Here is a 24,441-nt window from a genome sequence, read left to right on the forward strand (position 1 = left end):
ACTTGACTTGCTGTTTTTCTTTAGACGTGTAGCTTTTGTCTTAAGACCTCGTCCTGGGGACCCAGGCCCCCGTCATCCCTGGTGCAGCTACAGGCAGTGGCCCAAGAGGGAGCATACCACCCCCACCGGGAGCTGCGCTGCACACAGAACCGGCCTGTCTCAAACCTGAGGATGTTCAGAGTGTGCCTTCCTCCTCCTGAGGCCGGCCGGCCGGCCTCCAGCACAGCCAGCAGAGGGCTGTCCTTCCCTCCGCCCGGGCCGAGGTCTGGGCCTGGCCGGCAGCCCACTGGCAGGCTTCCCTTAGGTACCAGAACTCCCCGGGACCAAGTCCTCCTCTGCCAGCCTCCTTGCTCACTCAGAGCCCCAGGAGATGAGAAGATAGGCGAGAAGTTTGGGGATGGGTGGTATATTGGGGCTGTTTTCTCTCTTAATTTTTTTATTTTTAACTATAACAGCTCTTCAGAACACCGATGGAGAAAGAGTATTGAGTAGATAAGGGAACCATTTGAACACATTAGCTATAGAATAGAAAAGCTGTGGATGAGAAGTGAAATGAAATTTGGGGAGCAGGATGCAGTGGTGTGTGCCTGTGATCCCAGTGACGGGCTGGGCAGGAGGACAGGTTCGAGGCCAGCCTGGGTGACCTGGGCCCTGGCTCAAAGTGACATTTTAGCATACAGGAAGCCCTGGGTTCAGTTCCCAGTAACTCCGAATAAATTTGTGGGCAGTTTATCATCTTGAACGTAGACAGGAAAGTCAAATCTGAGAACTTTGAATACCTGTTGGTCATCCAGTGAAAATTGTCTCTGAAGTTGGGGCAAGAACGGCAGGACATTCTGAATGGCCTGTGGGGCGCGGCTGCCGCGACAGCACCCAGCGGGAGGCAGGGCAGGCCGGAGCCCCCGCCGCCTGCTCCTTCCAGTGCCCTTGGTGCAGGTCGGGCTCCTGGCGACGGGACACCCAGCTGGCACAGGGGTTTCCACCATCCTGTGGTGACTTCAGGTCACAGGAGGACGAGCAAGGGATTGAGCCCGTTCCGTGCCCTGCGCAGGAAACTGGTACCCACCGTCACTATAGAAAGGGAAGTCCTGCTCCTGGGACACGCAGCCTGACCGCTTGCTTGGACATGGGGGATTTGAAAATACTGCCAAGCGATTTGGAGAAACACTTCCTGGCTGCGTGGGTGACGGGCGGAAGCCGTGTGGAGCCTCCCAGCGCGCCTCCAGCCACGCAGAAGGTGCAGGCGAACGTGCGACCCTGTGGCCTCCGGGCGTGCCAGGCGCAGCCTCACTGCATTGGAACCACGCTGCTCCCGTCTGGCTGCAGCTTCTTGGTTTCAGCTCTTATTTCAAACCATTCCTGGTATCTGGAACATTTTAAAATAAGGCTCTTGGGGACATTGTGTATATTTGGGAAGTCGAGTGTTACTGGGTTCAGTTGATGGAGCTCTGCCCTGACAGCTCCTGTGTCCCGGAGTGGCCATTGGGAGCGGGGACACCTGTTGACATGAGCGTTTCTCCCACCCCCATGTCCAGGCTGGCGGCCCTGGTGCACCCCTGCCAGGATCACTGACCCCGTGCTTTTGCCAGGGACCCCCAAACATAGGCTAAGGTTACCTTCAAAGAGTCCCAGAAAAGGTGAGGTCAGAGAGGGTATCTCCAGTGTGTAGGAGCAAGGCCCTCACCTGTCCCGCCGAGGTAGAAAGTGTTGAGCACAAAGACGGTCGACAGCATCGTACAAAATAACATTTTATTTCTAGAAAATATTTTACACTAGCTGTACACATGCACACACCCACACAGTATGTAACCACACGTGGAGCAATTTCTTTTTAATCTACACACTTAAGTTACAGTTTACAAGATTGTTTTGAAGACACCACGGGGAGAGCTCGGTCATTCGTTTATAAACCTTCCATCAGTTACAAAAGAAAGGCAGTCAAAGTCTGTATAAAGAGTAAAAACCATCTAAAGAGGACAAGGGTTACAAAAGGGTGACCATCAAATACACCTGCCAGCAACGGGCCGTCTGGAAATGCCCTATCGAGGTGGCCCAGGACGGGTCCCGCAGGCGGGATGGGCCTGTTTCTGTGTGGACAGTGCGTGACGTGGGAGCTGTGTGTGCTGTTCCGTGTCGAGTGTGGGGTGTGGCCTTTGACGAGTAATGAGAGTAGCAGGAACGTGCCACACCATGTAACATGAAAGCAAATGTGGGCACTCGGGCACTGGGCCTTACCAGGCAGCTACTGCCCGCCCTGGCTGTTTTGAATGCTCGATAGTAAACATCTGTGTTTGCTGGCTCGCTTGGAAAGACGGACAGGGCATGAAGCTGCGCAGCTGTGGGGCTGGCTGCCCGGCGGGGTGGTGGGGTGCAGACCAGGAATGACAACGATACCGGTACACACTGCTTTATTAGACAGTACAGACCACGTGCATTCGTAAGGCAGACACGGAGGCGAGCCGGCGCGGGAGGGCGGGCCTGGGTGGGAGGAGGGCTAGAACGCGGCCCTCTAGGGTGGGTGGCAAACGCACAGGGCTGGGGTTACGGGTGGGGAGGAGGCGCCCGGAGCCCTGCTTGGCAGCAGGACGCCCGCCCGCCTCCCGAGCCAGACTCGGCCGGACCGAGCTCGGCCGCGCTGGCTGGGAAGGGGGCCACAGCCCCTCTGCTCCCGCGGCGGCTTAGGGTGGTGGTGGAGCAAGAGCTTTTCTCTACTGGTGTCGGGAGGAGATTGGGTTTTAGGAAGTGCTTGAGTCGTGAGAACCCTAGTTTGGAATTAAAGAAAACCACAGGGACTTGGCGGTTGTCCGGAAGCCCAGCAGTCATTTCACCGCGCCCAGCTTTGCCAGCAGCCTCTTGCCTTTGGAAAGCAGCCCCCTTTTCTTTCTTGAGGACATTTCCCTGCCTCTCCCAGGACTACCAGAACCCATAGATGGCGCAGGTGACCCCGAATGGAGATGGGCTGTGGGGGATGGAGCTCTCCTTGCTGTCCCTGAACCCTCAGGAGGAACCTAGTAGGTACATTGTGACAGTTTGAGTGTGTGAGGCCAACAACAGCAATCCACTCGGTACCACGCGCGCCCCGGCTCCCGCCGCTGCTTTCAGCCTGCACGTGCCCGCTCCCCGAGCACCCGCCAGGGCCTGGCTGGGGGCAGCTCTCCGTCTCACTGGAGAGGGGTGGCCACCGCTTTGGCAAACAAAGCTGGCTCATAATTGATGGTAAGTTCAGACTAAAAGCAGGGAAGTCACTTAAATCAGATTGATAGCCACGTTGGCCAAGGACCCATCAGTTGTCTTAAAAGCAAAAGTTCTTACGGGGAATTTGGGTGCATTTGAAAACTACTTATAGAAAACCCTGGTGATGTTGGGTATGTTCTTGGGTGGGTTAGAATACTGTAGAAAGATTGGAGATGGCACACTGGTTGAAAGAAAAAAACTAAAATGAACCTTAATTACAATCGAAGAAAGCTTGAAGGCCCTTGTCCATGCTTCTGCCGTTTGCACACGAGGGCGCTGCTCCACCCCGTCTAGGCTGTGGCGCTCTGCTGTGTGGATGCTCCAGGCGCTCAGGAGAGCGCCGCGGAGAGCGGGCTCTGCTCCACCGCACAGGCGGCCACTCCGCCTGGTGTCTTTTGCAGCTGGTGGGAGCCCGGCTTGCATGACTCCGTCACCGCCCCGTTCCCTACCTCCCAAGCAAACCCACCGCTAAGCGGGCCCCACTGTGCGGCAGCAAGAGCACAGGCCAAGGGCTTCAAGCTTGCTTGGATCCAGAATCAAGGTCTAGTCCTAGCAGAAAACACCTAGGGATGCATCCCAAAGCACACCTGAAGTCACCGTCTCCTGCGCCCAGTGCGACCCTCTGAGCTGCGCACTATTGCATTGGTACCCAGGCCTGGCCGCGTCTGCGCGGCTGCTTGCTCCGCAGGTGGAGGTGGGGTGCTGGCGCACGGGTCAGCGCCCACACCTCCCCTCTGTGCACTGCTCCTCTACTTGACCTTGAACTACAGGTGCTTTTTGTTTTTGTTTTTAGGAAAAACCTCCTACAGTAAATATATCAGGTAGCTTGTGCTTTTCCAGGGGTGGCTAACAATGCAATACGCAGCTCTGAGTAAGAGCAGACGCTGGAACTTATGTAAACAATCAATCGGCTGGTAAGAAATATGTTCCCAAGGTCGGCCTTTCAAATGCTCGAAATGAAAATAGCAGGAAATGATCGTTAAAGCTGATGCGTCTCACTACGGATTCAGCTGTGTGAACTGAGGCCGAGGGGTGCCTAGTGCTTAGGTCCAGGGCTTTGAGACATATTTCTTTCCTCTCTAGGCCACAGTGGAGCTTAAGTCTACCGCACTGGTCCGTTAGGTAGCTTAAGTCGGCATCTCTCTAGGTGTCTCCAGCTGCTCACTTACGTGAAGGCTACATGCCTGATTAGGGTGTGAAATGAACGCTCTTCTTCGGTGTCCAAGCAGATGACGAAGAAATAAAGATATAGACGTAAAACATGACAGATAAGAACTTGCGGTGATGGCGTAAAGAAAAGATGAGACACTAGAGGTGAGCATGGCCTCTGAGCGAATGCGCTGCAGAGGCCGCGGCCCTCCCTAGGCGGGCGGGCGACCGTCCCTGCCCAGCCTCGCTCCAGCAACTGACATGTGCACCTGTCGTGTGGGGCAGGGTGGTCCTAGGGGTCAAGGTCAGGGTCTTTTGTGTGAGAGAAGGTCTAGAACCAAGCATTGTAGGCGTGACCCCCATGGAAGGGCAGGAGGGAAAAAACCCAGGGCGTATGCTTTCCGGCCCCGCATCAGAAACGGCAGTGCCCAGCTCGACCTCGGCACTCGGCAGGGGCGGGGCCTGAGAGGCTACGGGGGGCGGCTTACCCTTTTCGCCTTGGCGCGCGGGGGCGCGTCTTGAGAGTAGGGGGACGGGGCGTCGGAGAGGTAGACTTCCACGTCCTCAGGCACTTCTTCCAGGAAGTTGGAAGGCACCAGGCCTTTCTGCCCGTTGAGCTCCCCCTGGACAGGGCAGAGCAGCATGGTGGGTCTATCCTGGTCAGAGTGCCTGTCACGGGAGCAGCCGCAGCAGAGCTCAAGGGCTCAAGGACAGGCCGTCCCCCGCAGGGATCTGGATTCGCTGGAGAGCAGGAGCGGCCGAGCGGGTTCTCCAGTGGCCCTCCAGCCTGGCTGACCCCAGCTCCCCCTGGGAGGCCTCCGTGTCCCACAGCTCGGGAACACTGACCAGCAGAGGACGTGACCTTGGGAGCAGAGCAGGAAGGGCAGGAGCCAGGCTCAGGCTGGCCCTCCCACACCGTGAGATTCTGACAAGCAGGGAAGGAAGGCGTCCACCAGCACCACCTCAGCGCGCGGCCTGGATTGGTTGGCATCCATCCTTCCAGGCCTTTCTACTCACTGACGTGTTTATGTATGTGCCCAGCTGCGTGCTGGGCACAAGGACACAGGGTTAGGAGCCCACGGTCACCTCTCCTAGTCCCTCCATCCACCAGCCTGTCCTGCAAGTGCCCAAACCCAGTTCAGAATTGTCTGGTCCCTAGCAGGTCGTGTAGCCCCAGCACTGAGGAGGCTGAGGCAGGAGGATGGCTTGAGTCCAAGAATTAGAGGCCAGCCTGGACAACATAGTAAGACCCTATCTTAAAAAGAATGGTCTCGACAACATGGAGTTCTGCTTCCTCACAAGACACAGGGAGTGATGCAAAGGGGTTGGCCTGCTGCCTTGGGGTGAAAAGCTCCTGTCCATGTAAGGACCCAGTGGACAGCAACAGGCCACCTACTGGTCCAATCTGTGCACATGTTTGAAAACCTAGATGGAAGATATGGTTTCATACAGGTGTGCAGCTTCTTAAAAACTGACTCAAGATAACCATTCAAGCAAATGAAAACTGTGCAAATACATTCTCAAAAGATAGCGAACCTAGAAGGTTTTTAAGCAGCTAATAACCTTCCACTAATAGTAATTCCAAAAATCATTTAATCTATTTCACAGCCCAGGAAAAGAGAAGAGGGAAGCCCTCCAGCTCAATCAGTAACTCTAGAATAATCCTGAAAATAAAAGCCACAGCAAAGAGATTCCAGAGAACGCAGACCAGTATCATTTCTGGAACACAAACAACTTCTGAAGAAAATGCCAGGAAATCAATCCAATGCTTTAAAAATAACCACATACCCCTAGGTGATCATGGGCTCAATCAGGCGAGGCGTCCCCTCCCCCAGCATCCCTTCCTTCTCTCCCTGGGGAATATTAGAGAAATAGCCACAGGGACAGAGAAGGAAGGAGCCCAGTACGTGAGGTAGAGCGTGGGGGTGTTTGGAGAGGTCCCGGGGATTCTGGACTGCCCACGCCTCAGCTGCAGGTGCAGGGTAGTGCAGAGTCTCCGGGATTTTTTCTGTCTATTGAGTTTTTTCTTGCTTGTTTCTTACCTTCCCTATACGAAAATTACTTTATCACCTATGCAATAAATAGTCTAGAACATTAAATTATTATGTGACTATTTGGATGATGGCAATTTTAAAATGTCAGAATATGAATGTGTTTATTTTGTCTATAGTTTAGCTATGCGGAAAACACCATTATTAACCAAAAAAGAAGCGATGAACCAACTTTCTGTATTATTGCAACTCAGAAGAAAGAGCAAGCAAGCTAGGCGGACCCTCCAGCTTGTAGTAATGCTAATCTAAACATTGCTGAAGAGTGATGATCTTAGGAGAAAGGGCAGGCAAACTTTAAAAAATGCACAAAAGGAATGAGATGGTGCTTCTGGATGTTTGAAACACTTACATAATAAAATCCGTCTTCATCGATTTCACCAAAAACTGTAATAATATCTCCAGTGCAAAATGTAAGTTCAGCCTGTAGAGAGAACATAAAGTGCACAGCATTTTGTTACAAGAAGTTGTTTTTGAAAACAAGCTCTTGGTGATCTGACTGAGAACTGTGCTTCAATCACACAAGGAAGCCAGGTACAAAGCCCGCGGCCTTCTAGAAAGTTCTACACCTCAGGATGATGTCCACCTAGAAAGAAATGCCTGCAGGGCTTTAATCCTGGACGAGCCTCAAGAGCGCGTCATTGTCCACTGGTGATGCAGTTTTCAAGCTGGTCGCCTGGACACCGAGGCCTGGCATCGTGGGGCCGTCCTGAGAGTGAGGGTGGCCCCACCCCGCCCTGGCTGAGCACTAAGACTCCCGCTCCAAGGTGCTGGGAACTCGGTGCCTGCTGTGTGTCGGCCCAGAGGCAGGCATGCTGAACACAGGGCCCTGTCCTCGGGAACCCATCGTCCCCCACATTCAGACCATGGAAACGGAGACGAGGGACGAGCCAGTGGAGGCTACCAAAAACTAACCAACCCATCGAGATCCCACTTCTAAACAGGAGAACGAGGGTGCCCATGGGGTGCAGGACCCCTGCCCGTAAGCCTGGGAAGACCAGGGCCTCCGCTGCTTTCACCAAGCAGGGACCCCCGCCACCCTGTCCCATGGACTCTGCTGTCATGGGGCTTGGCTTGGGCTCAGTGGACACGTGGACTTTGACTTTTCTCTCTCTCCTGAAGAACAACACCTCGCTGTGAACATGCACCCCAAACTGCTACCTGTAGCGGCCCAGGGGGACGTGGGTCCAGGGCTGGGTGTGTCGAGCAGAGCAGCCCTGCACTCCTGCGCCTCCGGCCAGTGCCAGGGCTGCAGCGCCACAGGCCCACCCAGGCCGGCTCTGCCGACGCGCCCACCTGTGGTGACGTTCAGTGTGCGGCTCGGCACTGTGACCGAGGAATTACAGGGAGTGGTGACGGAGTGTGGTCCCTCAGCAGCGCAGGGCCAGCGGCACACGGCGGGCTGTGCCGGGCAGGGCCAGCGCAGGGCCTCGGGAAGTCAGCCCACACTGAGAACAGCACTGTCGCTGTGCATCCTTCACCCTGAAATTTCTCAGACCACAGTTGAGCAGGGACCACTGAAGCCGTGGCTGCTGGGGTCTGTCTGTCCCAGGGGATACTAGGGCATGGGGCATGAGAGAATGTATTGGCCACGGAGACCAATAGTGTGTCCGGGGGGCTACTGTGTCCAGTGGGGGTACTATGGCTATGGAATCTGTTGTGGGTACGGGGGCTGCTGTGGCCCTGGGGCTGCCTTGTCTATGGGTCTCCCGTGGCCATGGGGCAGCCTTGTCTCTGGGTCTGCCGTGGCCATGGGGCAGCCTTGTCTCTGGGTCTGCCGTGGCCATGGGGCAGCCTTGTCTCTGGGTCTGCCGTGGCCATGGGGCTGCCTTGTCTCTGGGTCTGCCGTGGCCATGGGGCTGCCTTGTCTGTGGGGTCTGCCGTGGCCATGGGGCTGCCTTGTCTCTGGGTCTGCCGTGGTCATGGGGCTGCCTTGTCTGTGGGGTCTCCCGTGGCCATGGGGCTGCCTTGTCTCTGGGTCTCCCGTGGCCATGGGGGCTGCCTTGTCTGTGCGGTCTGCAGTGACCATGGGGGCTGCCTTGTCTGTGGGGTCTGCCGTGGCCATGGGGCTGCCTTGTCAGTGGGGCTTCCATGTTTTCCCTGGGAAGATCATGGCTTCCCTTGGCCTGCTATCCTCATGATGGTCCCTCTGGCTCGGGTGCCCTGCCTGCGGTGGCTGGCGCCCCTGTCGGGGGCAGGCGGCTCCCCCGGGTTCGGGTGCAGGCCCTACCTCGACGTCCACATTGGGCGAGCTCTCCCTGGGGTCGTAGTCGTAGAGAGCCACCACTCTTCTTGTGGACACGGAGCGCCGCCTGCTGCTTCTTCTACCTCTCTCTGCAAACCACAGGGAAGAGGAGGCCGTTGAGATGGCACCTCACAACAGGCGCGAGCTCAGGACCCTGAGTGTTGGGAGGTCGCTTTGGCTGGTGGTCTCCCCAGCGTGGCACCGGCTTGTGTGCCCACGCCCTCCACCAGCTCAGGGCCCGGGTGCGGGTGCAGGCGCGGTCCTGCTCTGGGGTGTTCTCCCGGCAGGGCCACTCTTGGGCAGCGGCTCAGGGGTGTGGCCAGCTCAGGGTGGGGAGGCCGACAGGCGAGGGAAGGTTTGAGGGCTGCTCTGGGGACGACCCCTGAGCCCAAATTGGTCACGACAGCAAAACCAAGTTAGCAGGCAGCTGTCCTCCAGGGGTGGCTTCGCCAGTGTCACCGGAGCAGGGCACATCTTGGCTTGAGTCCCTTGCCTGGCGGCATGTGGGAGGGTGGAACTTCCAACCTCGCGATGCCACGGACCGAGGCAGGTCCCTCCGTGGCGTGCCTGCTGCTGGCTCTGGAGGCTGGGGCAGGGTCCGGGGAAGACCGTGACGGCAAGAGGGAGCCGGGCCAGGCCTCACGTTCACCCGCAGCCTCAACTTCCAGGTGGGACCCCCTGGGACCACGAGTTCACTAATGCCAAGGAGGCGGAAGCTGTTTCCTTTCTTTTAATTTGGGATCATCCTTAAAGCCCTGTATGATCTGTGAACCATTGGCTTTCGTGTCTGAAGTCTGATGAAGAAGTTAATTTGGACGTTGTGACGTTTCAGACCTTAAATACAGATGGCATGAAACAGGCCTTCCGTGCCACAGCGTCAGCGGAGGCCTTCTCCGCGAGGGACAGGGAGGATCATGGTGCGCTGCCCATGCTTGCTGACCACAGCTTTGCCCATGCCTCAGGCTGCTGCGGGCTGGCTCAGGTGAAGGGGAAGAGCGTGGTGTGCCACAGGGACGGGCAGGCGCCCCCAGCCTTGGGAGGAGCAGACCCAGCTGAGGACGAGAGGCCCGGCCGGCCTTAGAAATGCACACCCCAGGAAAGCTGCCCATCTGCTTCCAACATGGCCCATCAGCTCAGGATTCCCTCAGGTCCCGAGCTGTGAGAACACCGCAGGCTGCAGGCACAGGCCCGATGTGCCCGGGGGAGGAGGGCCGCAGGCAGGGTCGCAGCTCCTCCCTCCAGGAGACCACCTGCGTTTGCACAAGGGTGTCCCTGGAGCAGGCAGCGTGATGGCAGCCCTGGTCTGCAGAGTGAGTTCCGCCCGAGGAAAGCAGTGCCGAAGGCCGCGCGGCTGCCCTGCCTGCAGCCGCCCTGGGGAGCCCGGCTCACCTATTTTCTCCACGGGTGTGCTCAGGGGGAGGAAGCCTTGTCTCAGCAGCTGGTCGGTCATCTCCTCGTCGTCCGCGTGGATCTCTGAGACCATGTTGCAGGGGATGAGGCCGAGCCGGGCGCAGGTTTCCCCGCGGTAGAACCCGTCAGCATCTTTATCGCCATACACCTGGAGCCGTGGGAAACCAGGGCACTGTGCCGGGCTGGCCAGGAAGACGTCAGCCCACGTGCAGCGGAGTCCTACCCCGTCAAACATAAAAGACGCTCTCAAAGCACCACGTCTCCTACGCAGACCCCACACGCAGGCTGTGGGAGCATGTGGGCCCTCCCTGTGACCCGGGCTCCAGAGCTAGCGTCCCCGCCAGGCTTTGGACGGCTCGCAGAGCCCGGGAAGTGGGCACTGAAGTGTGCACAGGGGGCCCTCTGTGAGGGAGGATGGGGAGATGGAGCCAGGCGCAGGCCTTCTGGCCACTTCTGAGGTGGTCTGACTGGCAGCGAGGCCCTCCCTCTCCACGGGTGGCAAGTTCCTCATGGGTCCAACCGCAAGTGTGCCCAGCTCCTCCCCGTCTCCCGAGCAGCAGGCTGGACAGGGGCCCAGGCAGCAGCACATGGCGTCTGCGGTGCTGGGGGCAGGGTCCGGGGCCCAGCCTCTGCTCTCAGCAGGGCCTGCCGCCCCTTCTCCATGCCCGCCGCTCTCGCCCCTTGCTCCCTCCCTTCCCTCCTCCACTGGCCGGCCTGCCCACCTGCCCGCCTACCCATCTGCTCGCACTGTCTAAATGTGCAGCCTGAAGCTGCCCAGCAGCACCAGGCTGAGGAACCCAGAGCTCACAGGCCACAGCAGGCAGGTGTGCTGGGGGCCGGCAGCAGCAAGTCCTAGAGAGTGCTGCGGGTTAAGTGCTGTGGGTTAAGTGCTGCGGGTTGCTTTGTCAGTCAGGCCAGTAGCCCCAGCGAGAATTTCTTCTGGTTTTGAACGTCATCTAAACTAAACGCGGGCTCAAACCAGCGCCCGGCCCAGGGTGGCCTGGAACACCCCCGTGTACATTGCCACACATGGCAGGCAAGGCTGCCCGCCACAGGCCCCGAAGGGCCCAAGGGCCACCGCCCAGGGCTGGAAGGCTCATGGCTGCTCTGGGCAGACCCCTGCCGTGAGCCCGCCTCAGCAGCACCCCTCACTGCGGGCAGCCTTCCCACCTTGATGATCTGTCCTTCCTTGAAGGGAAGCTCCTCCTCTGCAGCGTCGGGGTTTGGGGACATGGTGAGCGGGTCGTAGTCAAACAGAGCCACGAAGATGCGGGCCGGGGGCTCCTCGGCTCCAGGGTCGGTCTCCGACTCCTCGTAGAAGTCTGGAGAGAGGCGGTCACGCCCGGCGAACTCGTCTGGAGCACGTGGGGTAAACAGAGGCCAGTGACTGCCCTGCAACTCAGAAGGGCAGTCACCCCTGGCATGGGCTTGTCACGGGGGTGGCTGGGCCCTGGCTCCTGTGCTTTTACAAACACTGACCCAACTGGAGGCAAAAAGGGACCTGGAGATCCCCAGACACATGACCAGCTGGTAGCACCCAGCCACCTCACCCTGGCCAGTGCGCTGGAGCCAGAGCAGTGAGAACAGGGCACGTGGTGGCCCCACCAGAGTGGACCGCCAGAGCAGGTGCTCGGGCCCCAGGCGCAGCCCCTGCAGAGCCACAGCGGTGCCCTTCGCAGGGCCACGGGCTCCACAGGCCACGAGGCTAGAGCGCGGCAGTTTACAACGCATGCAGGTCTCGGCCAGAGCTCCACGTGGGAACCCAGCTGCTCACTTAGCTGAGTGGACAGCAAGTCGGTCCCCAGTGTGGTGACGGGCCGATTTCCCAGCCCAACGGGGTTCCACTCTGCCCACCTCCCAGCTTTTAGATCCGACCCTTTCTGAAACGCAATGTGTGCTGTCCCGCTAGAGGTCACTGGGTATGCAGTTGTCCACTGCAGGGAGCTGGCCCATGACCGCCTGCAACACGGGAATCCACAGTGCTCGGGTCCCTGGCACAGGCTGTGCTTGCGCATGACCTAGGGCATCCCTGTTGCCAGGCCACCTCCGGATGAGCATCGGTGCTGTCACTGAACTGCTGAGAACAGAACCACCAGGGAGGCCCTCATGTGCTCCTGCGGCTGGGTGACCGAGGATGTGCCCGCAGACGCTGAGGGCTGGCTGTGGGGACCTGTGGGGACCTGTGGCAGCATTTACGGTTGGATACAGACTCACAGGGAGACAGGGCCCTGGGGCCAAGGCTGTCCCGGTCACCAGTGCGTGAGGCAGCCTCAGATCAGCTGCCGGGAGGGAGGGTTGGGAACAACTGGCCAACTGCTGTCCCCAACCTGTGATGAGGGAGGTGGGACAGGACAGGGGGCAGGGAGATGACCAAATGAGTGGAATTCTAACCCAGCAAAAAGACTGGGTTTAAAACTGGAATGCCCGGGGGCCGTGGGGAGCGCAGGCTTCAGATGCAGTGAGCCCTGCCCTCAGTTCCACGCAGGCTTCAGATGCGGCGAGCTCTGCCCTCAGTTCCACGCAGGCTTCAGATGCATGAGCTCTGCCCTCAGTTCCACGCAGGCTTCAGATGCAGCGAGCCCTGCCCTCAGTTCCACGCAGGCTTCAGATGCAGCGAGCCCTGCCCTCAGTTCCACGCAGGCTTCAGATGCAGTGAGCCCTGCCCTCAGTTCCACGCAGGCTTCAGATGCAGTGAGCCCTGCCCTCAGTTCCACGCAGGCTTCAGATGCGGCGAGCTCTGCCCTCAGTTCCACGCAGGCTTCAGATGCATGAGCTCTGCCCTCAGTTCCACGCAGGCTTCAGATGCAGCGAGCCCTGCCCTCAGTTCCACGCAGGCTTCAGATGCGGCGAGCTCTGCCCTCAGTTCCACGCAGGCTTCAGATGCGGCGAGCTCTGCCCTCAGTTCCACGCAGGCTTCAGATGCGGCGAGCTCTGCCCTCAGTTCCACGCAGGCTTCAGATGCGGCGAGCTCTGCCCTCAGTTCCACGCAGGCTTCAGATGCATGAGCTCTGCCCTCAGTTCCACGCAGGCCCGAGGGGCCCCAGGTGATCTGTGCTTTGTCACTGTTTTTGTTTAGTTCAGTTGTTTTGTTCTGTCTTTTAACTCGTGTTAGTAAGTTCTTCACGTTGTTTTGACTGTTGATCAGTCGAATAGAAGACCCAGCAATACTTTTCTTCTGTTTCTGAACTAAACGTGAGCCCAAACCGGCACCCAGTGGGTGCTGGCCCAGTCCCGTCCTGCCCACTAATGGAGGCTGGTGCAGAGCTGGGAGCAGCCGCTGGGTTTACGGAGGAACCTTCACGCAGAGCTAGGGGGTCTGAGGGCACAGCTGCAGCTGCAGCAGCTGCCCGCGGGGCAGGACTGGCCATGGACTGGCCAGCACGTGCTGCCCATGGCCTGCTGTGCTTCTGTACCTTGAGTGGAGTTTGTGTGGCATGACCTGGTGGGAAGCCCAGGGGTCAGGGCTAAGTTGGCTCAGGAGGTGCCCTCAGCCCGCCTCTGCCTGCACAGGAGTGCAGCCCCTCAAATCAGGGAGGCCAGAGACTCACTGGCGAGGACGTATGGCCGCCACAGCCGGGGGGCATGGGGCACAGAATCCAGCAAGGAGACGACTCTCCATGGAAGGCTCTTGCCTGGCAGCAGGACGCCGCGCTGACCCTGTCTGTTCCTGGGAGGCGGGTGGGACCCGGGCACGAGGTCATCGGCACGACGTGACCACGTGGCAGGTCTTGAGAGAGGGAGCCCTGGTGTTGTAGAACTGGCTAGACGGGAGACTGGTGGCCTCCCTGGACATACCCTGGGACTTGGCTCTCCAGGGCTGGGACTGACCAGGAGGCCTTGGCATCCTCAGTGGCCGCTGGACATGGGTGAAACACCACTAGCAGCTGGTCTAGCCTGGACAGAGTGGGCATGGCCCACCTGCCCTGGGAGGAACCGGGCCTCTGTCCCTGGTATGTAAGACCAGGGCTAGAACCTCACCAGCTGGTGCGTCTGCCCTGCAGGGGGCTGACCGCTGTCCTGCGGGGCGTCCTCCCGTGAGCAGCCCAGGCATTTCCCTTCCTCCTGGCAGGACACTGGCGGGAGCGGTCCTCTGCAAAGTTGTGTTGACCCGGCTATTCTGAACTCCCTCTCTGCACATGGACACGGCGTGCTTCCCACCTCACCCACAGCTCAGCGGCCAGCCACGGGGAGCACGGCAGAACAGGAGGGTCGCAGGGGAGCACTGAAGACAGCTCTGCAGTCGCCTGGTGCTTAGGAGAGCAGTCCTCAGGCCTTTCCGGACAGGTCCGCACAACTCGCTCAAGGCACAAACACGCAGGGAGCCAGGCCACCTCAGTGCTCTCCAGAGCCGTCCCCGCCATGTGGAGCACCCTGTGTGCTGATCGGATGGCTCGGGGTCGCGAGGCGTCACGTAGACCGAGGCAGACGCACGGTATTCGCAGGCTTCGATTTTGGGAAACAGAATACCGAAGGCCACAGTGTTCTCGCTTGACCATCATGCGGCCTTCGCCCAAGGTCCTCTTTTCCTCTAAGCAAGCCCACACCCTGGACCAAAGATCATGGTACCTTCACGGGAAGAGAGCCCAGTGAACAGGCTGGAGGAAGAGCCAGGCCCCTGCTCCCTGGGCAGTGAGGACCCCTCCTCTGGCCCTCTGCCCTGGAGCACGTGTATAGGGAGACCACCCAGCGGGAGTCATGAGGGTGGGACGGCCCGGCAGGGAGGGGCGCGGCCTGGGGAGGCGGGAGCACATGTGGCCTCGCGGGCCTCTTCTCCCAACCTCTTGCCCACCGCCAGCACGTCTGGGCACCCAGGCCTCTCTCCCCCGCGGGCGCCTCTGCAGGAGTGTGGCACTCACCACCACCTGCTCTGCCTCTGTCCCAGCCTTGGCCCTGAGTGTCCTGAGAGCCGCTGCCCACGGTCCCTCCAAGGCCACTTGGGAACCCTGTTGGCGGCAGGGAGAGGCCAGCAGGAGTGCCTGAGAACACTGCGGGGGCTTGCTGCCCTGAGCTGCCCTTCCTACCTCCTCCACGCCATGGGTGACTGTGGTTTGCTGTGTCTAGTTGAAAATGCTGTCCCTAAATAGCGTGTGATGCTCAGATGGAAGACAGCAGTCGATGTGTGAGGTGGGCAGAGAGAGAGAGAGAGACAGCCCCAGTCACTAACCAAGAGATGGCACTACCGTCGGCCGGGGCCGCTGAGGACCAGTGCCACCGTGGGAAAACCTCCGGCCCACGTGATCCGCCCTGTCCACCCGTCCGGCAGATGCTGGGTTTCCTAGAATCTGGAGACAAAACAGAAAGGTGGTCAGTCTCACCAGCATGGGAGGGAGAGAGCAGTTAGCCAAATCAGTCAAATCGGAAGCAGAAGCTCTAAAGGCAACTAAACTTAGCTTTTAACTGAAAGGTTAGCTGAATGGCCGGGAGGAAGCAGCCTGGCCACAGGCCTCTCTCCTGCACCAGAGTCGCGTCTGAAGCACCACAGTGGGGCGGGGGCAAAAATGAGCTGTGGGCGGGGTCCTCGTTGCTGCTACTGCCGCTGAGCCAGTGTTTCAGACCACGTGACAGTGGCTCTCGGGACACTGGCGCCTTTGGCCACACTAGCCCTCGGCTGGCCTCCACGCACCTGCGCCCGGCTGCCACACCAATGGGAAAGCTCTGTGGTTCCAACGTCCCACCTGGGTAGACATAGCAAGTGAGGTTTCCGAATCTCGGGCGGAGGCTTCTGTTACCAGGATTGGAAACTCACGGCCAGGGTCGGCCCCCGTCTGAAGACTGACCTGGTTCTGGGCTGTCCCACAGAGGTTCCCTTCACAGGGAAGTCCACCTCCACGCTGGTGGTCAGAGGGAAGCTCAGCAAGCCCAGCCTAGCGAGGACTCTGGGGATGGGAGGAGGGGGCGGCCCACGCCTTGCTGCTGCAGAGCCAAGTGTGGGGCACCCCGTGTGGGGGCCCAGACCCAGCCTGGCACCGTGCTGATGGCCCAACGCATGCCCAGTGGAAGGGAATGCCCTGAATGGACGTGACGGAGACGGATGAGGCCCTGAATGTACCCCTGACCCAGAAAGCCAACGAGCAAGCCAGGCCGCCAGGCAGGGGACGCGTCCATGGCTAGTAATGGAAAATTAGTTCTGGAACCAGTGGACCCAGAGGGACAAAGCAAAGTAAAACTTGAAAACAATATGCAGAAATGAGTTGCTTCAATAGCTGTTCTACGTTTACAAAAAATCATGGATGAAGGCCAAAAAAACAACTAAAACACACCCCCCTCAAAAAATCCTTCAGCAATATGGGGAGTCCTAAATAAGTCCATTTTAGAAAAAAATGTGCAGACGTTGGGACGCTCATCGTTCAGCTAACCCTTAATTAAAATTTAGATTCAGTTGTCCTTGTAATCACAGCCGTGATCATCTCTGATTCCGGGGAGGAATCGTTACTCTAAAGCAAAGCAAAGAAATCTCCGGCATGGCCAAGCATCGGAAGCGATGGGAATCAACAAATCAAAGGTGCAGGGAAAACCAAGGAGCGCGGCGAGAGGCCCCAGGATGGACACCCCAAATCAGAACCAAGCGAAAAGCCAACGGAAGAATGATCAGGGATTGGTTTGGCAAGCGCGTGTGGAAAGGGTTCACTTCACACACCACGGGGCCGTCGGCCACTCTGGGAGGAGGCTGTGCCTGCTGGACAGCCGCCCTGCTGCCGGGCACGGCTGTGCCCTTCCTCCAGACGCCCCGCGAGTCTTGCTGCTCGGCGGCCTCGTCCCAGCCGTGCTGCCTGGGCACGGACCTCTCCGGGCGGGGGGGCGTGTCACCGCTCCTGGTGGTGTCACTGGGCTCCACCTGTTCCCCAAAGTCCTCTTCTATGCTGCTCTGCCGGGTCAGTGTCCGCCGCCGGGCCAGCAGAGGCCTCAGGCCTCTCCTGCAGGGACAGTGGTGGGGGCCTGGGCTGCCCTGGGCCGGGGAGCTCCTGAAGCTGGACCGTGGTTCCTCCTCCTCACTGCCACAGTCCAGGCCGCTGTCGGGGCTCCTGGTGGCCCAGCGGCTGGGCCGACAGCCTCTGTCTTCCAGGAGGTCCTCCAGGTGGGCCCCGGGGGCTCTGTGCTTGGCAGGGGGCCAGGAGGCCTGCGGGACCGCGGGCCCAGGCAGCACAGCCAGCAGCACCCTGGCCTTGGCGGCGCCGGAGCCCTGCCTGAGCAGCGGCTCCCAGTGGTCTGTGTCCTCCTCGGCTACCTCGGGGATACTGCAAAGCCGCTTACTGCGGAGGGGCTGCGGGGGGCCCTCAGGCTGTCCCCGGGAGGCGCCTTCCGGGCTCCTAGGCTTATAGCACTCCTACGGGCGGGTGGGCAGCGTGAGCCGCCACGGCAACCGTGGGCGAGGCCAAGGGAGAGAAAATACACAGTTAGTCTTGGCCAGGTGGGGGCCGCACGCCCACAGGCTCTGGAGCGCAGCAGACGGAGGAGTATCCATGCCCAGCCACAGTGGGACAGCGCATGGGACAGTCGGCAGGCCGTCAGGAGCCGAGGCCATGTGGGTGAACCAGGAGGGAGGTGACAGCCCAGAGGCAGGGACTCCCAGCCCCGAGCAGTGCTCCACACAGTGCGTGCCCAGAGTGCCAGCAGACCTGTGCCTGCTGCCCGCAGCTGCATCCTTGAAGACCCAGGAGGCCGCCACAGGTGCCGAGCCCACCAGAGTCGGCTGGGCTGAGCACAGAGCGCACCACGGCTCCTGGCTGCTGAATCACACCCCCCAACCGCCGCAGCTCAAGCAAAAGCCGTGTGAGGCCAGACTCCCGGAGGCTTGTGCCCTGCCTGTGGCTAGAGAAGGGCCCGCTGCAGCCTCAGGCTCTCACTGCAGAGGACAGGCCTCTGGCTCTGCTGTAGCCCCACACCAGGGGCTGCTTCCCAAGCACTCACGGGGCTCGGGCCCCCTGTCGGCACGACTTCCCTTCCCTCTGCTGGGAATGGCCCCCGCCTCCTGCTCTACTAGAAGGACGGTCCTGCTGCTGGAGGACACTTCTACCCGCCTCTCCGCTGGTAGCTCACCTGACCCTGCCACAAGGCACCTTTGTCTCCCCTGCCGTAGGACTGGGGGCTTAGGTGAGGCCCAAGACCACTGGGCTGTGGGCTCCTCAAGCTCGGTGCAGAGGGTTTTCCTGGTGTAGGGCCTACTGTGCTTGGCACCACTGCATGCCAGGCGGGCAGGGGGCCTCTGCTTCTCTCCATTGCCAATGCCATAGGCCTGTGACCAACAGCAGGGTGAGGAGCCAACTGGAGCACAGGGAGGGTTGCACAGTGCTCTCCAGGGCCAGCGGGGACTGGATGAGCAAGCAGGGCTCAGGCCGGGGACAGACCCAGGCCTGATCTCATCAGGCAACCTGGCTTGGTGGCAGCCAGTCACTGCCATGTGGGAACGTGAGCCCAGGTGTCCAGATCTCCACCTGTATCTGGCAGTTTCCAAACAGAATCCAGAAATCCAAAATTTTTTAGGAGTTTGGTCACTGAGTGGGCGCATGCAGCAAGGCTGTGGCCACGGGCCCCTCCTGCCACTGTGACCCACCCTGCAGCCTGAGCTGTGGCTCTGTAAGGGCCTTGCTGGCTCTCTGGTGGCCACCAGAGGGGAGAAGCCCCCCAGCATCCTCTGCCACCCAAAGGAGGGGCACACCTCCCGGCCGCCTCGGGTACTCCCGGAAGCTGCCCTGGGGTGTGTGGGACACTGGACTGGGCACCCAGCCACCATGACTCCTGCTCCAGGTGCTCCCCGGGGCTGGGCTGCTGGGAACAGCACAGGCCACCACCATGCAGGAGTTGCACAGGGGCCTGGAGGGTTCTGTAGTGCCAGGACTCCCCAGGGGACCTTTGCCGGGGTCTTAGTCAGCCTTGTCTACACAGGGAGGTGGCGAGTCAGTCACTGGGTTGGAGCCGCCTTCTGACCACCGCTCAACACGCAGGCTGTGTGCCCAGGCGAAGGCAGCCGGAGGCTCTGCAAGGCCCTTCTGTTCTTAAAGCCCAGCGGTCCCACAGCTGCTGGTCGGGAAGTGCTAGGGTGGGGCCACGCCTTCCCTGCCTCTCCTGGGGGCCCCCCACACAAGGCCTTCTGCCTGCACTGCCCAGCAGACACAGTGCGTGGGCTGGGCTTGGGGCCCAGTAACGGCGGCGGCGGCGGCAAACACCTCCCCAGGCAGGGCAGACGGGTCTCCTGCTGGCTCCTGAGCGTCACAGGTGGGCTCTCCATGGACTAGCCCCCTCCAGCCCCTCCCATGGCTTCGCTGCAGGAAGGGTGGTCTGTGCTCCCTCCTAGCGGAGCCTCCAGTCTGTCCTCCCTCAGGGCCTTCTGTGATGGACCCGGGATCGTCCCCCATGCCGGCCCTTCCCTGGACTCCACAGGGACCCGCCTGACCCCGCCCCTGCAGCACTGTGCACCGCCCCAGCAGCTGCCCCTGCCCTCTGGTTCTGACCCAGAAGCTGCTCTCGCTCCCAATTCCACTCCTGGTCCCGCACGGGTGCCCCAGGCGCTGTACCCAGGCCTTTTGGCAAAGGGTTGGGAGCTACAGGTGCCTCCTGGCTGCACGTTCAATAGTGAGGAGAAGCAAGTCCAACCCCGGCTCTGGCTGCAGGGCGAGGGCCTGGGGAGCCAGCCCGGCAGCCCCAGCAAGGGACCAGGCGGCGCAGTGGGGACCGCGGGAGGGCGCCGTGTCCCCTCCGCCAGCCACTCACCTTGAGAGCGTTGTGGGAGGTGCCGCTGGGCCGCCGCCGGCCCCCATCCTCCAGCTGCATCTCGGAGTACAGCTCCTCCTCGTCCTCCTCCATGATGTCCGAGAGGTCCGAGCCCCGGCTGCTCTCCGTGTGGTACTCGTCTCCGTGGCAACAGTGGGGCTGCAGGCCAGAGAAGGGGAGGCTTATGGGTGGGCCCCTGCAGCTGGCCCAGGTCCCCCGTCACATCATGGAGCTCACAGCCGTGGCAGCAGGGGTTTGTCAGGTGCTGCTCCTTCGAGGTGAGGGAGAGGCTGGGCATGGACAGCCGCCCAAGCCACATAGGAGGCGACCCCAGCCCTGGCAGGAGGGGAGAGACCTGGCACTGGACAGGCCGGAACCCACGTGGCTCACAGCACACACACTCAGCACTCATGGGTCCATCTGCCTTTCCAACCTACTGGCTGGACAAAGGCTGGCTCCGGAGGTTGCAGCTCTGCCCACCGTAGGGGCCGGGCCACACGCGGATCAGCGTCCAGCAGGGGGTTGTCTGGGGGCCGCCTGGGGTGTGTACAGCTGGAGACATCACTGGGGGCTTAGGCAGGTGCCCCACAGCCCGGCGGTCCAGCCCGCCAGGAGAGTCGCGCAGGCTGGGGCCCCAGTGGCCCCTGACAGCGATAGAGGCTATGCTGATGGGCGGAGCCTGGGGACAGTGCAGGAGGGTGGATGGGAGTGTCTTCAAGTTCAGCGGCACTTTGAGATTCAGCAGCACTGGCAGCCACTCACAGTGGCCACGGGGGCCTCCCAGCAGCCACGTCTGCCTTACAGATGGGCCTCTGCCATCCAGCCCTCGGAGCCTCCGCAACGCAGAGGGCACATCCCTGCCGCTGTCCCCCTCAGCTGCAGGCCCGACCTGCCACGTGCCACCATGTGATTCACTACTGTGTCCTTGAAGGGACACTTGCTTGAATGTTCTTTCAAAGAGAACTTTAGCTCTCGGCTGTAAATGGAAAATGAGGGTCACCTGCCCTGTGGTCAAGACCACGTGAAGCAGGCGACTAGACTTCTGCCAGAGTCTGGGAAACGCAAGCTCTTTGTTGAAAAGGGAAGGAAAAGACATCTGAAGAAACACTAGGAACCTGTGGGCCGTGGCCTCCCTGCCCTGGTCAGCCAGGAAAGGAGGTGAAAGCCAGGGTCTGCCATGCTTCCACCCTTACCCGTGAGAACAGGCCCAGAGCAGCCGTGGATGATGGAGCCAGCATGGGCGTGGCCACCTAAATTCACACCACCTAAACTGGAATCAAAACCCAGTCGAATCCACAGCTCGTCTTATGGAAGGGAAGTCTAGCTGGGTTTCCTGCTGTACTTTGAGGGCTCGGGCCCCCCGTGGCGGCCACACTGGTCAGCAGTGAGGTGGGTCTCATATGTTTTGCTGAGTGGATGCTAGTGGGTGTGACGATCAACTCAGGTGGGTGGAGAGTCACAGTGTGTGGGGACACACAGACCAGCTCTGCCAGGGCCAGCTCGTGGCCTTGAACAGAGACCCTGGGCCTTGGGCTCTGGTGTCCCTGCACGTGGAGTGGAAGTGGCACTAGCTTCCGTATTGTGATGTGCCACGCTGCCACGTGCGGTACACAAAGACCTACAGAATGCACAGCCGTGGCGGACGCCCATGGCTCACCCTTGTGTGGCCTGAGTGGGGGCCCCAAACCCACATGTGCAGACCCCAACCACCAGTGCCGTATCTGAAGAGGTGATGAGGCTCAAACAAGATCTGGAGGATGGCCCGGCCATCTGACTGCTGTCCTTAAGAGAAGAGGAAGAGGTACCGGAAAAGGCCCTGCGGGGACACGAGGACAGGACGTGGAGGCCTCAGGGGAGCAGCTAGGCTGGCACCTGGATCTTGGACCTCCAGCCTCCAGGTCTGTGATAAGTTGGTGCAAGTCACCTAGCTGGTGGCTCTGGCAGGTCAGCGCATTGGTCCTTAGGAAGTCTAACTTTCCCCTGTTGAGTACCAGTTTCCCAGCCCCAAGGGAGCAGATCATCCCTGGCAGCTGCTCCTAGGATACTGGTCCTCTGGTGGAGGGCCTGTGACCTCATCCACGCAGCAAGATATAGTGGGAAGTCTGCTTTCCGTCTATGCTTTCCTTCCTCCTTGAGGTGTCACCATATGAGGGTGTGATAACTGAGCTATGGCAGCTACTTTGTAGCCACAGGAGAAGGGTCAAGAGCACAAAGAGCTGGACCCCAAAGCCCCTTGCCCCTGAGCAGCTATGTCAGCCGTGCGTCCCGCTGCACCGACGCCCTGTGATGCGCTGTGACTAAACCTCTATTGCCTTCGTCGTTATTGCGCATTCTGTTCCTTCTGCTTAAACGAACGCAAATGGAATTTCAGTGTCATGAAGACTCGAGGGGAGAAGCTGGTGACTGGCTGACACGGGGAGCCATGGCCAGCAGCGAGCCGCAGGCTGGTCGTGGACACGGCGCCCTTGCTGTCTGCCTCGCTGCGGACGTGATGGTCCTGGGCCCCAGGCTCCGAGTGTGTGGGGCACCCGGCTGGGGCTCTTGGGCCATTAGCTGTTCCACTCCTCCCTGTCGTCTGGGGCTGGCTCTTCACACCTTCCAGGGAATTCTGATCAAGAGCACAGGAGCGGACGCTGCAGGCGAGCCCGCCAGGCCCCGCTCGGCCCAGCACAGAGCAGATGTCCAGCAAACGTGGCCCAACTGACAGACGCAAGCACAAAGGGTAGGTTTGTCTAAATCGAGACCAGGCAGTGCCCAGTCCAGCCCTGCCCTGCCCCAGGAAACTGCCCAGCACCAGGTTCCAGCACCAGCAGGGCAGGGTGGGGAGGCCTTCCGGTCAGGCTTTTGGAATGTCCTGGAATGAGGCGTCCACACCAGGCCACCGCTGACTCAAACGCCAAACCCTGGTGGCCCCAGCGGCCGGCCCAGACTCACCGGCTTGCCGAGCTCGGAGCCCCGCAGGAAGTCATCCACAGAGGTGCCCCGCCGCCTGAGCTCGGGGGAGGCGAGCCCGTCCTCCTCGTCCGAGCTGGCGCAGCGTCCCACGCTGCTCCTCTCGGGGAGAAGGCTCCTTTTCTCTAGCTTGGAAAGAGAAGGGGGCAGAGATGGGCTGGGGCTGGTCAGGTGGGTGCCAGGGACACGCCTGCCCGGCACCAGGCCCTGCAGCAGCCTCCAGACAAGCCCCCAAGGACTGTGGAAGGGAGCCCTCTCCATCTCCCCCAGGGACCCAGCCGGGCCCCAGAGTCACCTCTCCCTCTGCTGGGGGACTGTGCACCCAGCAAGAACCCCTCTGTCCACTGGTCACCCCACTGGCTTTAGTGAGCCATGGACGCAGTCTGCAAGCAGCCTGGAGGTTGTTGCAGGCCCCATGGACACAGCAGCTGGGCTCTGGGGCTGGGACGAGGGTGCCACCCTGACACCTCAGGGCCTCGGCCAGAAGTCCCACTCAGGAGGCTGTGCCCTGGGGGATCGCCTCAGTCAGCTCCAGTTTAGGCCTAGTTCTCGAGGCGTCAGCAGCCTTGGAACAACTTAGGAGAGGCCACGGGACAGTCCATGCCCAGTGCGCCCGAGGCCAGGGCACTGCTGCGGGCGAGGCTGCCTCCTGGGTGGGTGTGCGTTGGAAGTGCTCTTCCTGCACACCTGCGATGCTGGGTTCTGACCTCGGGGGTGGCCCTTCCTCAGTTCCCTGACCTTGCCCAGCCCAGAGGTGGGTACAGGAGGCATGTCCCAGTCCTAGCACCAGCATCCCAGGGTCACACAGGCCCCCTGGAGTGCCCACACCTGCCCATGGCCCTCCTGCCTCCTTGAAAGGGAAACTGGGATCACCCAAACACCAGGACCCTGGCAGGTGGCACCCAAGAGACTTGGGGAAGGAGACCGGCCAGTGCAGCTCCGGGTCCACTGCCCGAGGAGGCTGCCACCTGACACTTCACGTCTCATGGAGCAAATCGTCTGGAGCACGGACCAACCAGCCTCGGCCCACGCGCCCCACCCCCAGCCTAGCGCACCCCTACAAGAGCGCGGGTGTGTCTGCACGTCTGAATGCAGGTGTGTGTGCGTGCACGCTGGACGCAGAGACACGTGTCGTGTGCAGCGTGCATTCAGACACACATGGCAGTGGGACTCTGACGTGAGCAAGCCAGGCCACACCCAGTCCAGGGAGACAGGACCTGCTGGTGTCCAGTGGACAGTTCGAGGCCCCCCTCCCCCAAATCAAGCCTGTTTCTGGACTTTCCACAGTCGCCTCCTGAGACAGGCAGGTGCCCAGCACCCCCGGGGTTCCAGGCTACATATTTGCAGAAGCAAAACACATTGTAACTCAGGGTCAGGCCCGGACACCCCGGAGGGTGACGGCTGACCGTGGCACCCTCTCCTGCACCTGCGGCCGTGGCTCTGGGTGTGCAGGGGCCACGTGCTTTCTGCCTCCTGGGCGGGGGCCTGGAGCAGAGGGACCAGCCGGCAGGGAAGCCCTCACGTACCCTGCTGCTCTCGGCCACCCTCTGTGCCGCCTCGCGGGCCATGGCCTTGGCAACGGTGGTGGACACTGGTGCCCCCTGCGGCTGCGGGAGGATGCGGCTGGGCGAAGGGGACCGCCTCCCGGGGCCGGTGCCTGGCATGTCCGGGGGCTCCAGCATGTGCCCGTGCAGC

At 60.6% G+C, this 24,441-nt stretch overlaps 1 protein-coding gene across 8 annotated transcripts in view; it reads right to left on the minus strand.

Annotated features, from left to right (window-relative positions):
- Window positions 1–1,752: 1,752 nt before the first annotated feature.
- Rimbp2 (RIMS binding protein 2) overlaps window positions 1,753–24,441 on the minus strand; it is a 77,935-nt gene continuing 55,246 nt past the window's right edge. Inside the window, exons 10-21 of one of the 8 annotated variants that reach the window (XR_007109774.1) lie at window positions 24,273–24,441; window positions 22,729–22,875; window positions 19,795–19,953; window positions 16,724–17,410; window positions 15,251–15,368; window positions 11,257–11,441; window positions 10,066–10,234; window positions 8,662–8,765; window positions 6,784–6,855; window positions 4,872–5,006; window positions 3,445–4,446; window positions 2,746–2,762 (exon numbers count right to left, since the gene is read on the minus strand). The exon at window positions 24,273–24,441 is cut by the window's right edge and continues 287 nt beyond it. Coding sequence is in view for 6 of the 8 variants with exons in the window: in XM_047560685.1 (XP_047416641.1) it covers window positions 2,820–3,008; window positions 4,872–5,006; window positions 6,784–6,855; window positions 8,662–8,765; window positions 10,066–10,234; window positions 11,257–11,441; window positions 15,251–15,368; window positions 16,724–17,410; window positions 19,795–19,953; window positions 22,729–22,875; window positions 24,273–24,441 (2,134 nt within the window). In the remaining 2 variants the exon portion in view is untranslated. Of the gene's footprint in view, window positions 4,447–4,871; window positions 5,007–6,783; window positions 6,856–8,661; window positions 8,766–10,065; window positions 10,235–11,256; window positions 11,442–15,250; window positions 15,369–16,723; window positions 17,411–19,794; window positions 19,954–22,728; window positions 22,876–24,272 lie in introns of those variants that run through there. The other 7 variants (XM_047560686.1, XM_047560685.1, XM_047560687.1 and 4 more) reach the window with 7 other exon arrangements.

The sequence above is a fragment of the Sciurus carolinensis genome, chromosome 8 (genome assembly GCF_902686445.1).
Source record: "Sciurus carolinensis chromosome 8, mSciCar1.2, whole genome shotgun sequence".
NCBI lineage: Eukaryota > Metazoa > Chordata > Mammalia > Rodentia > Sciuridae > Sciurus > Sciurus carolinensis.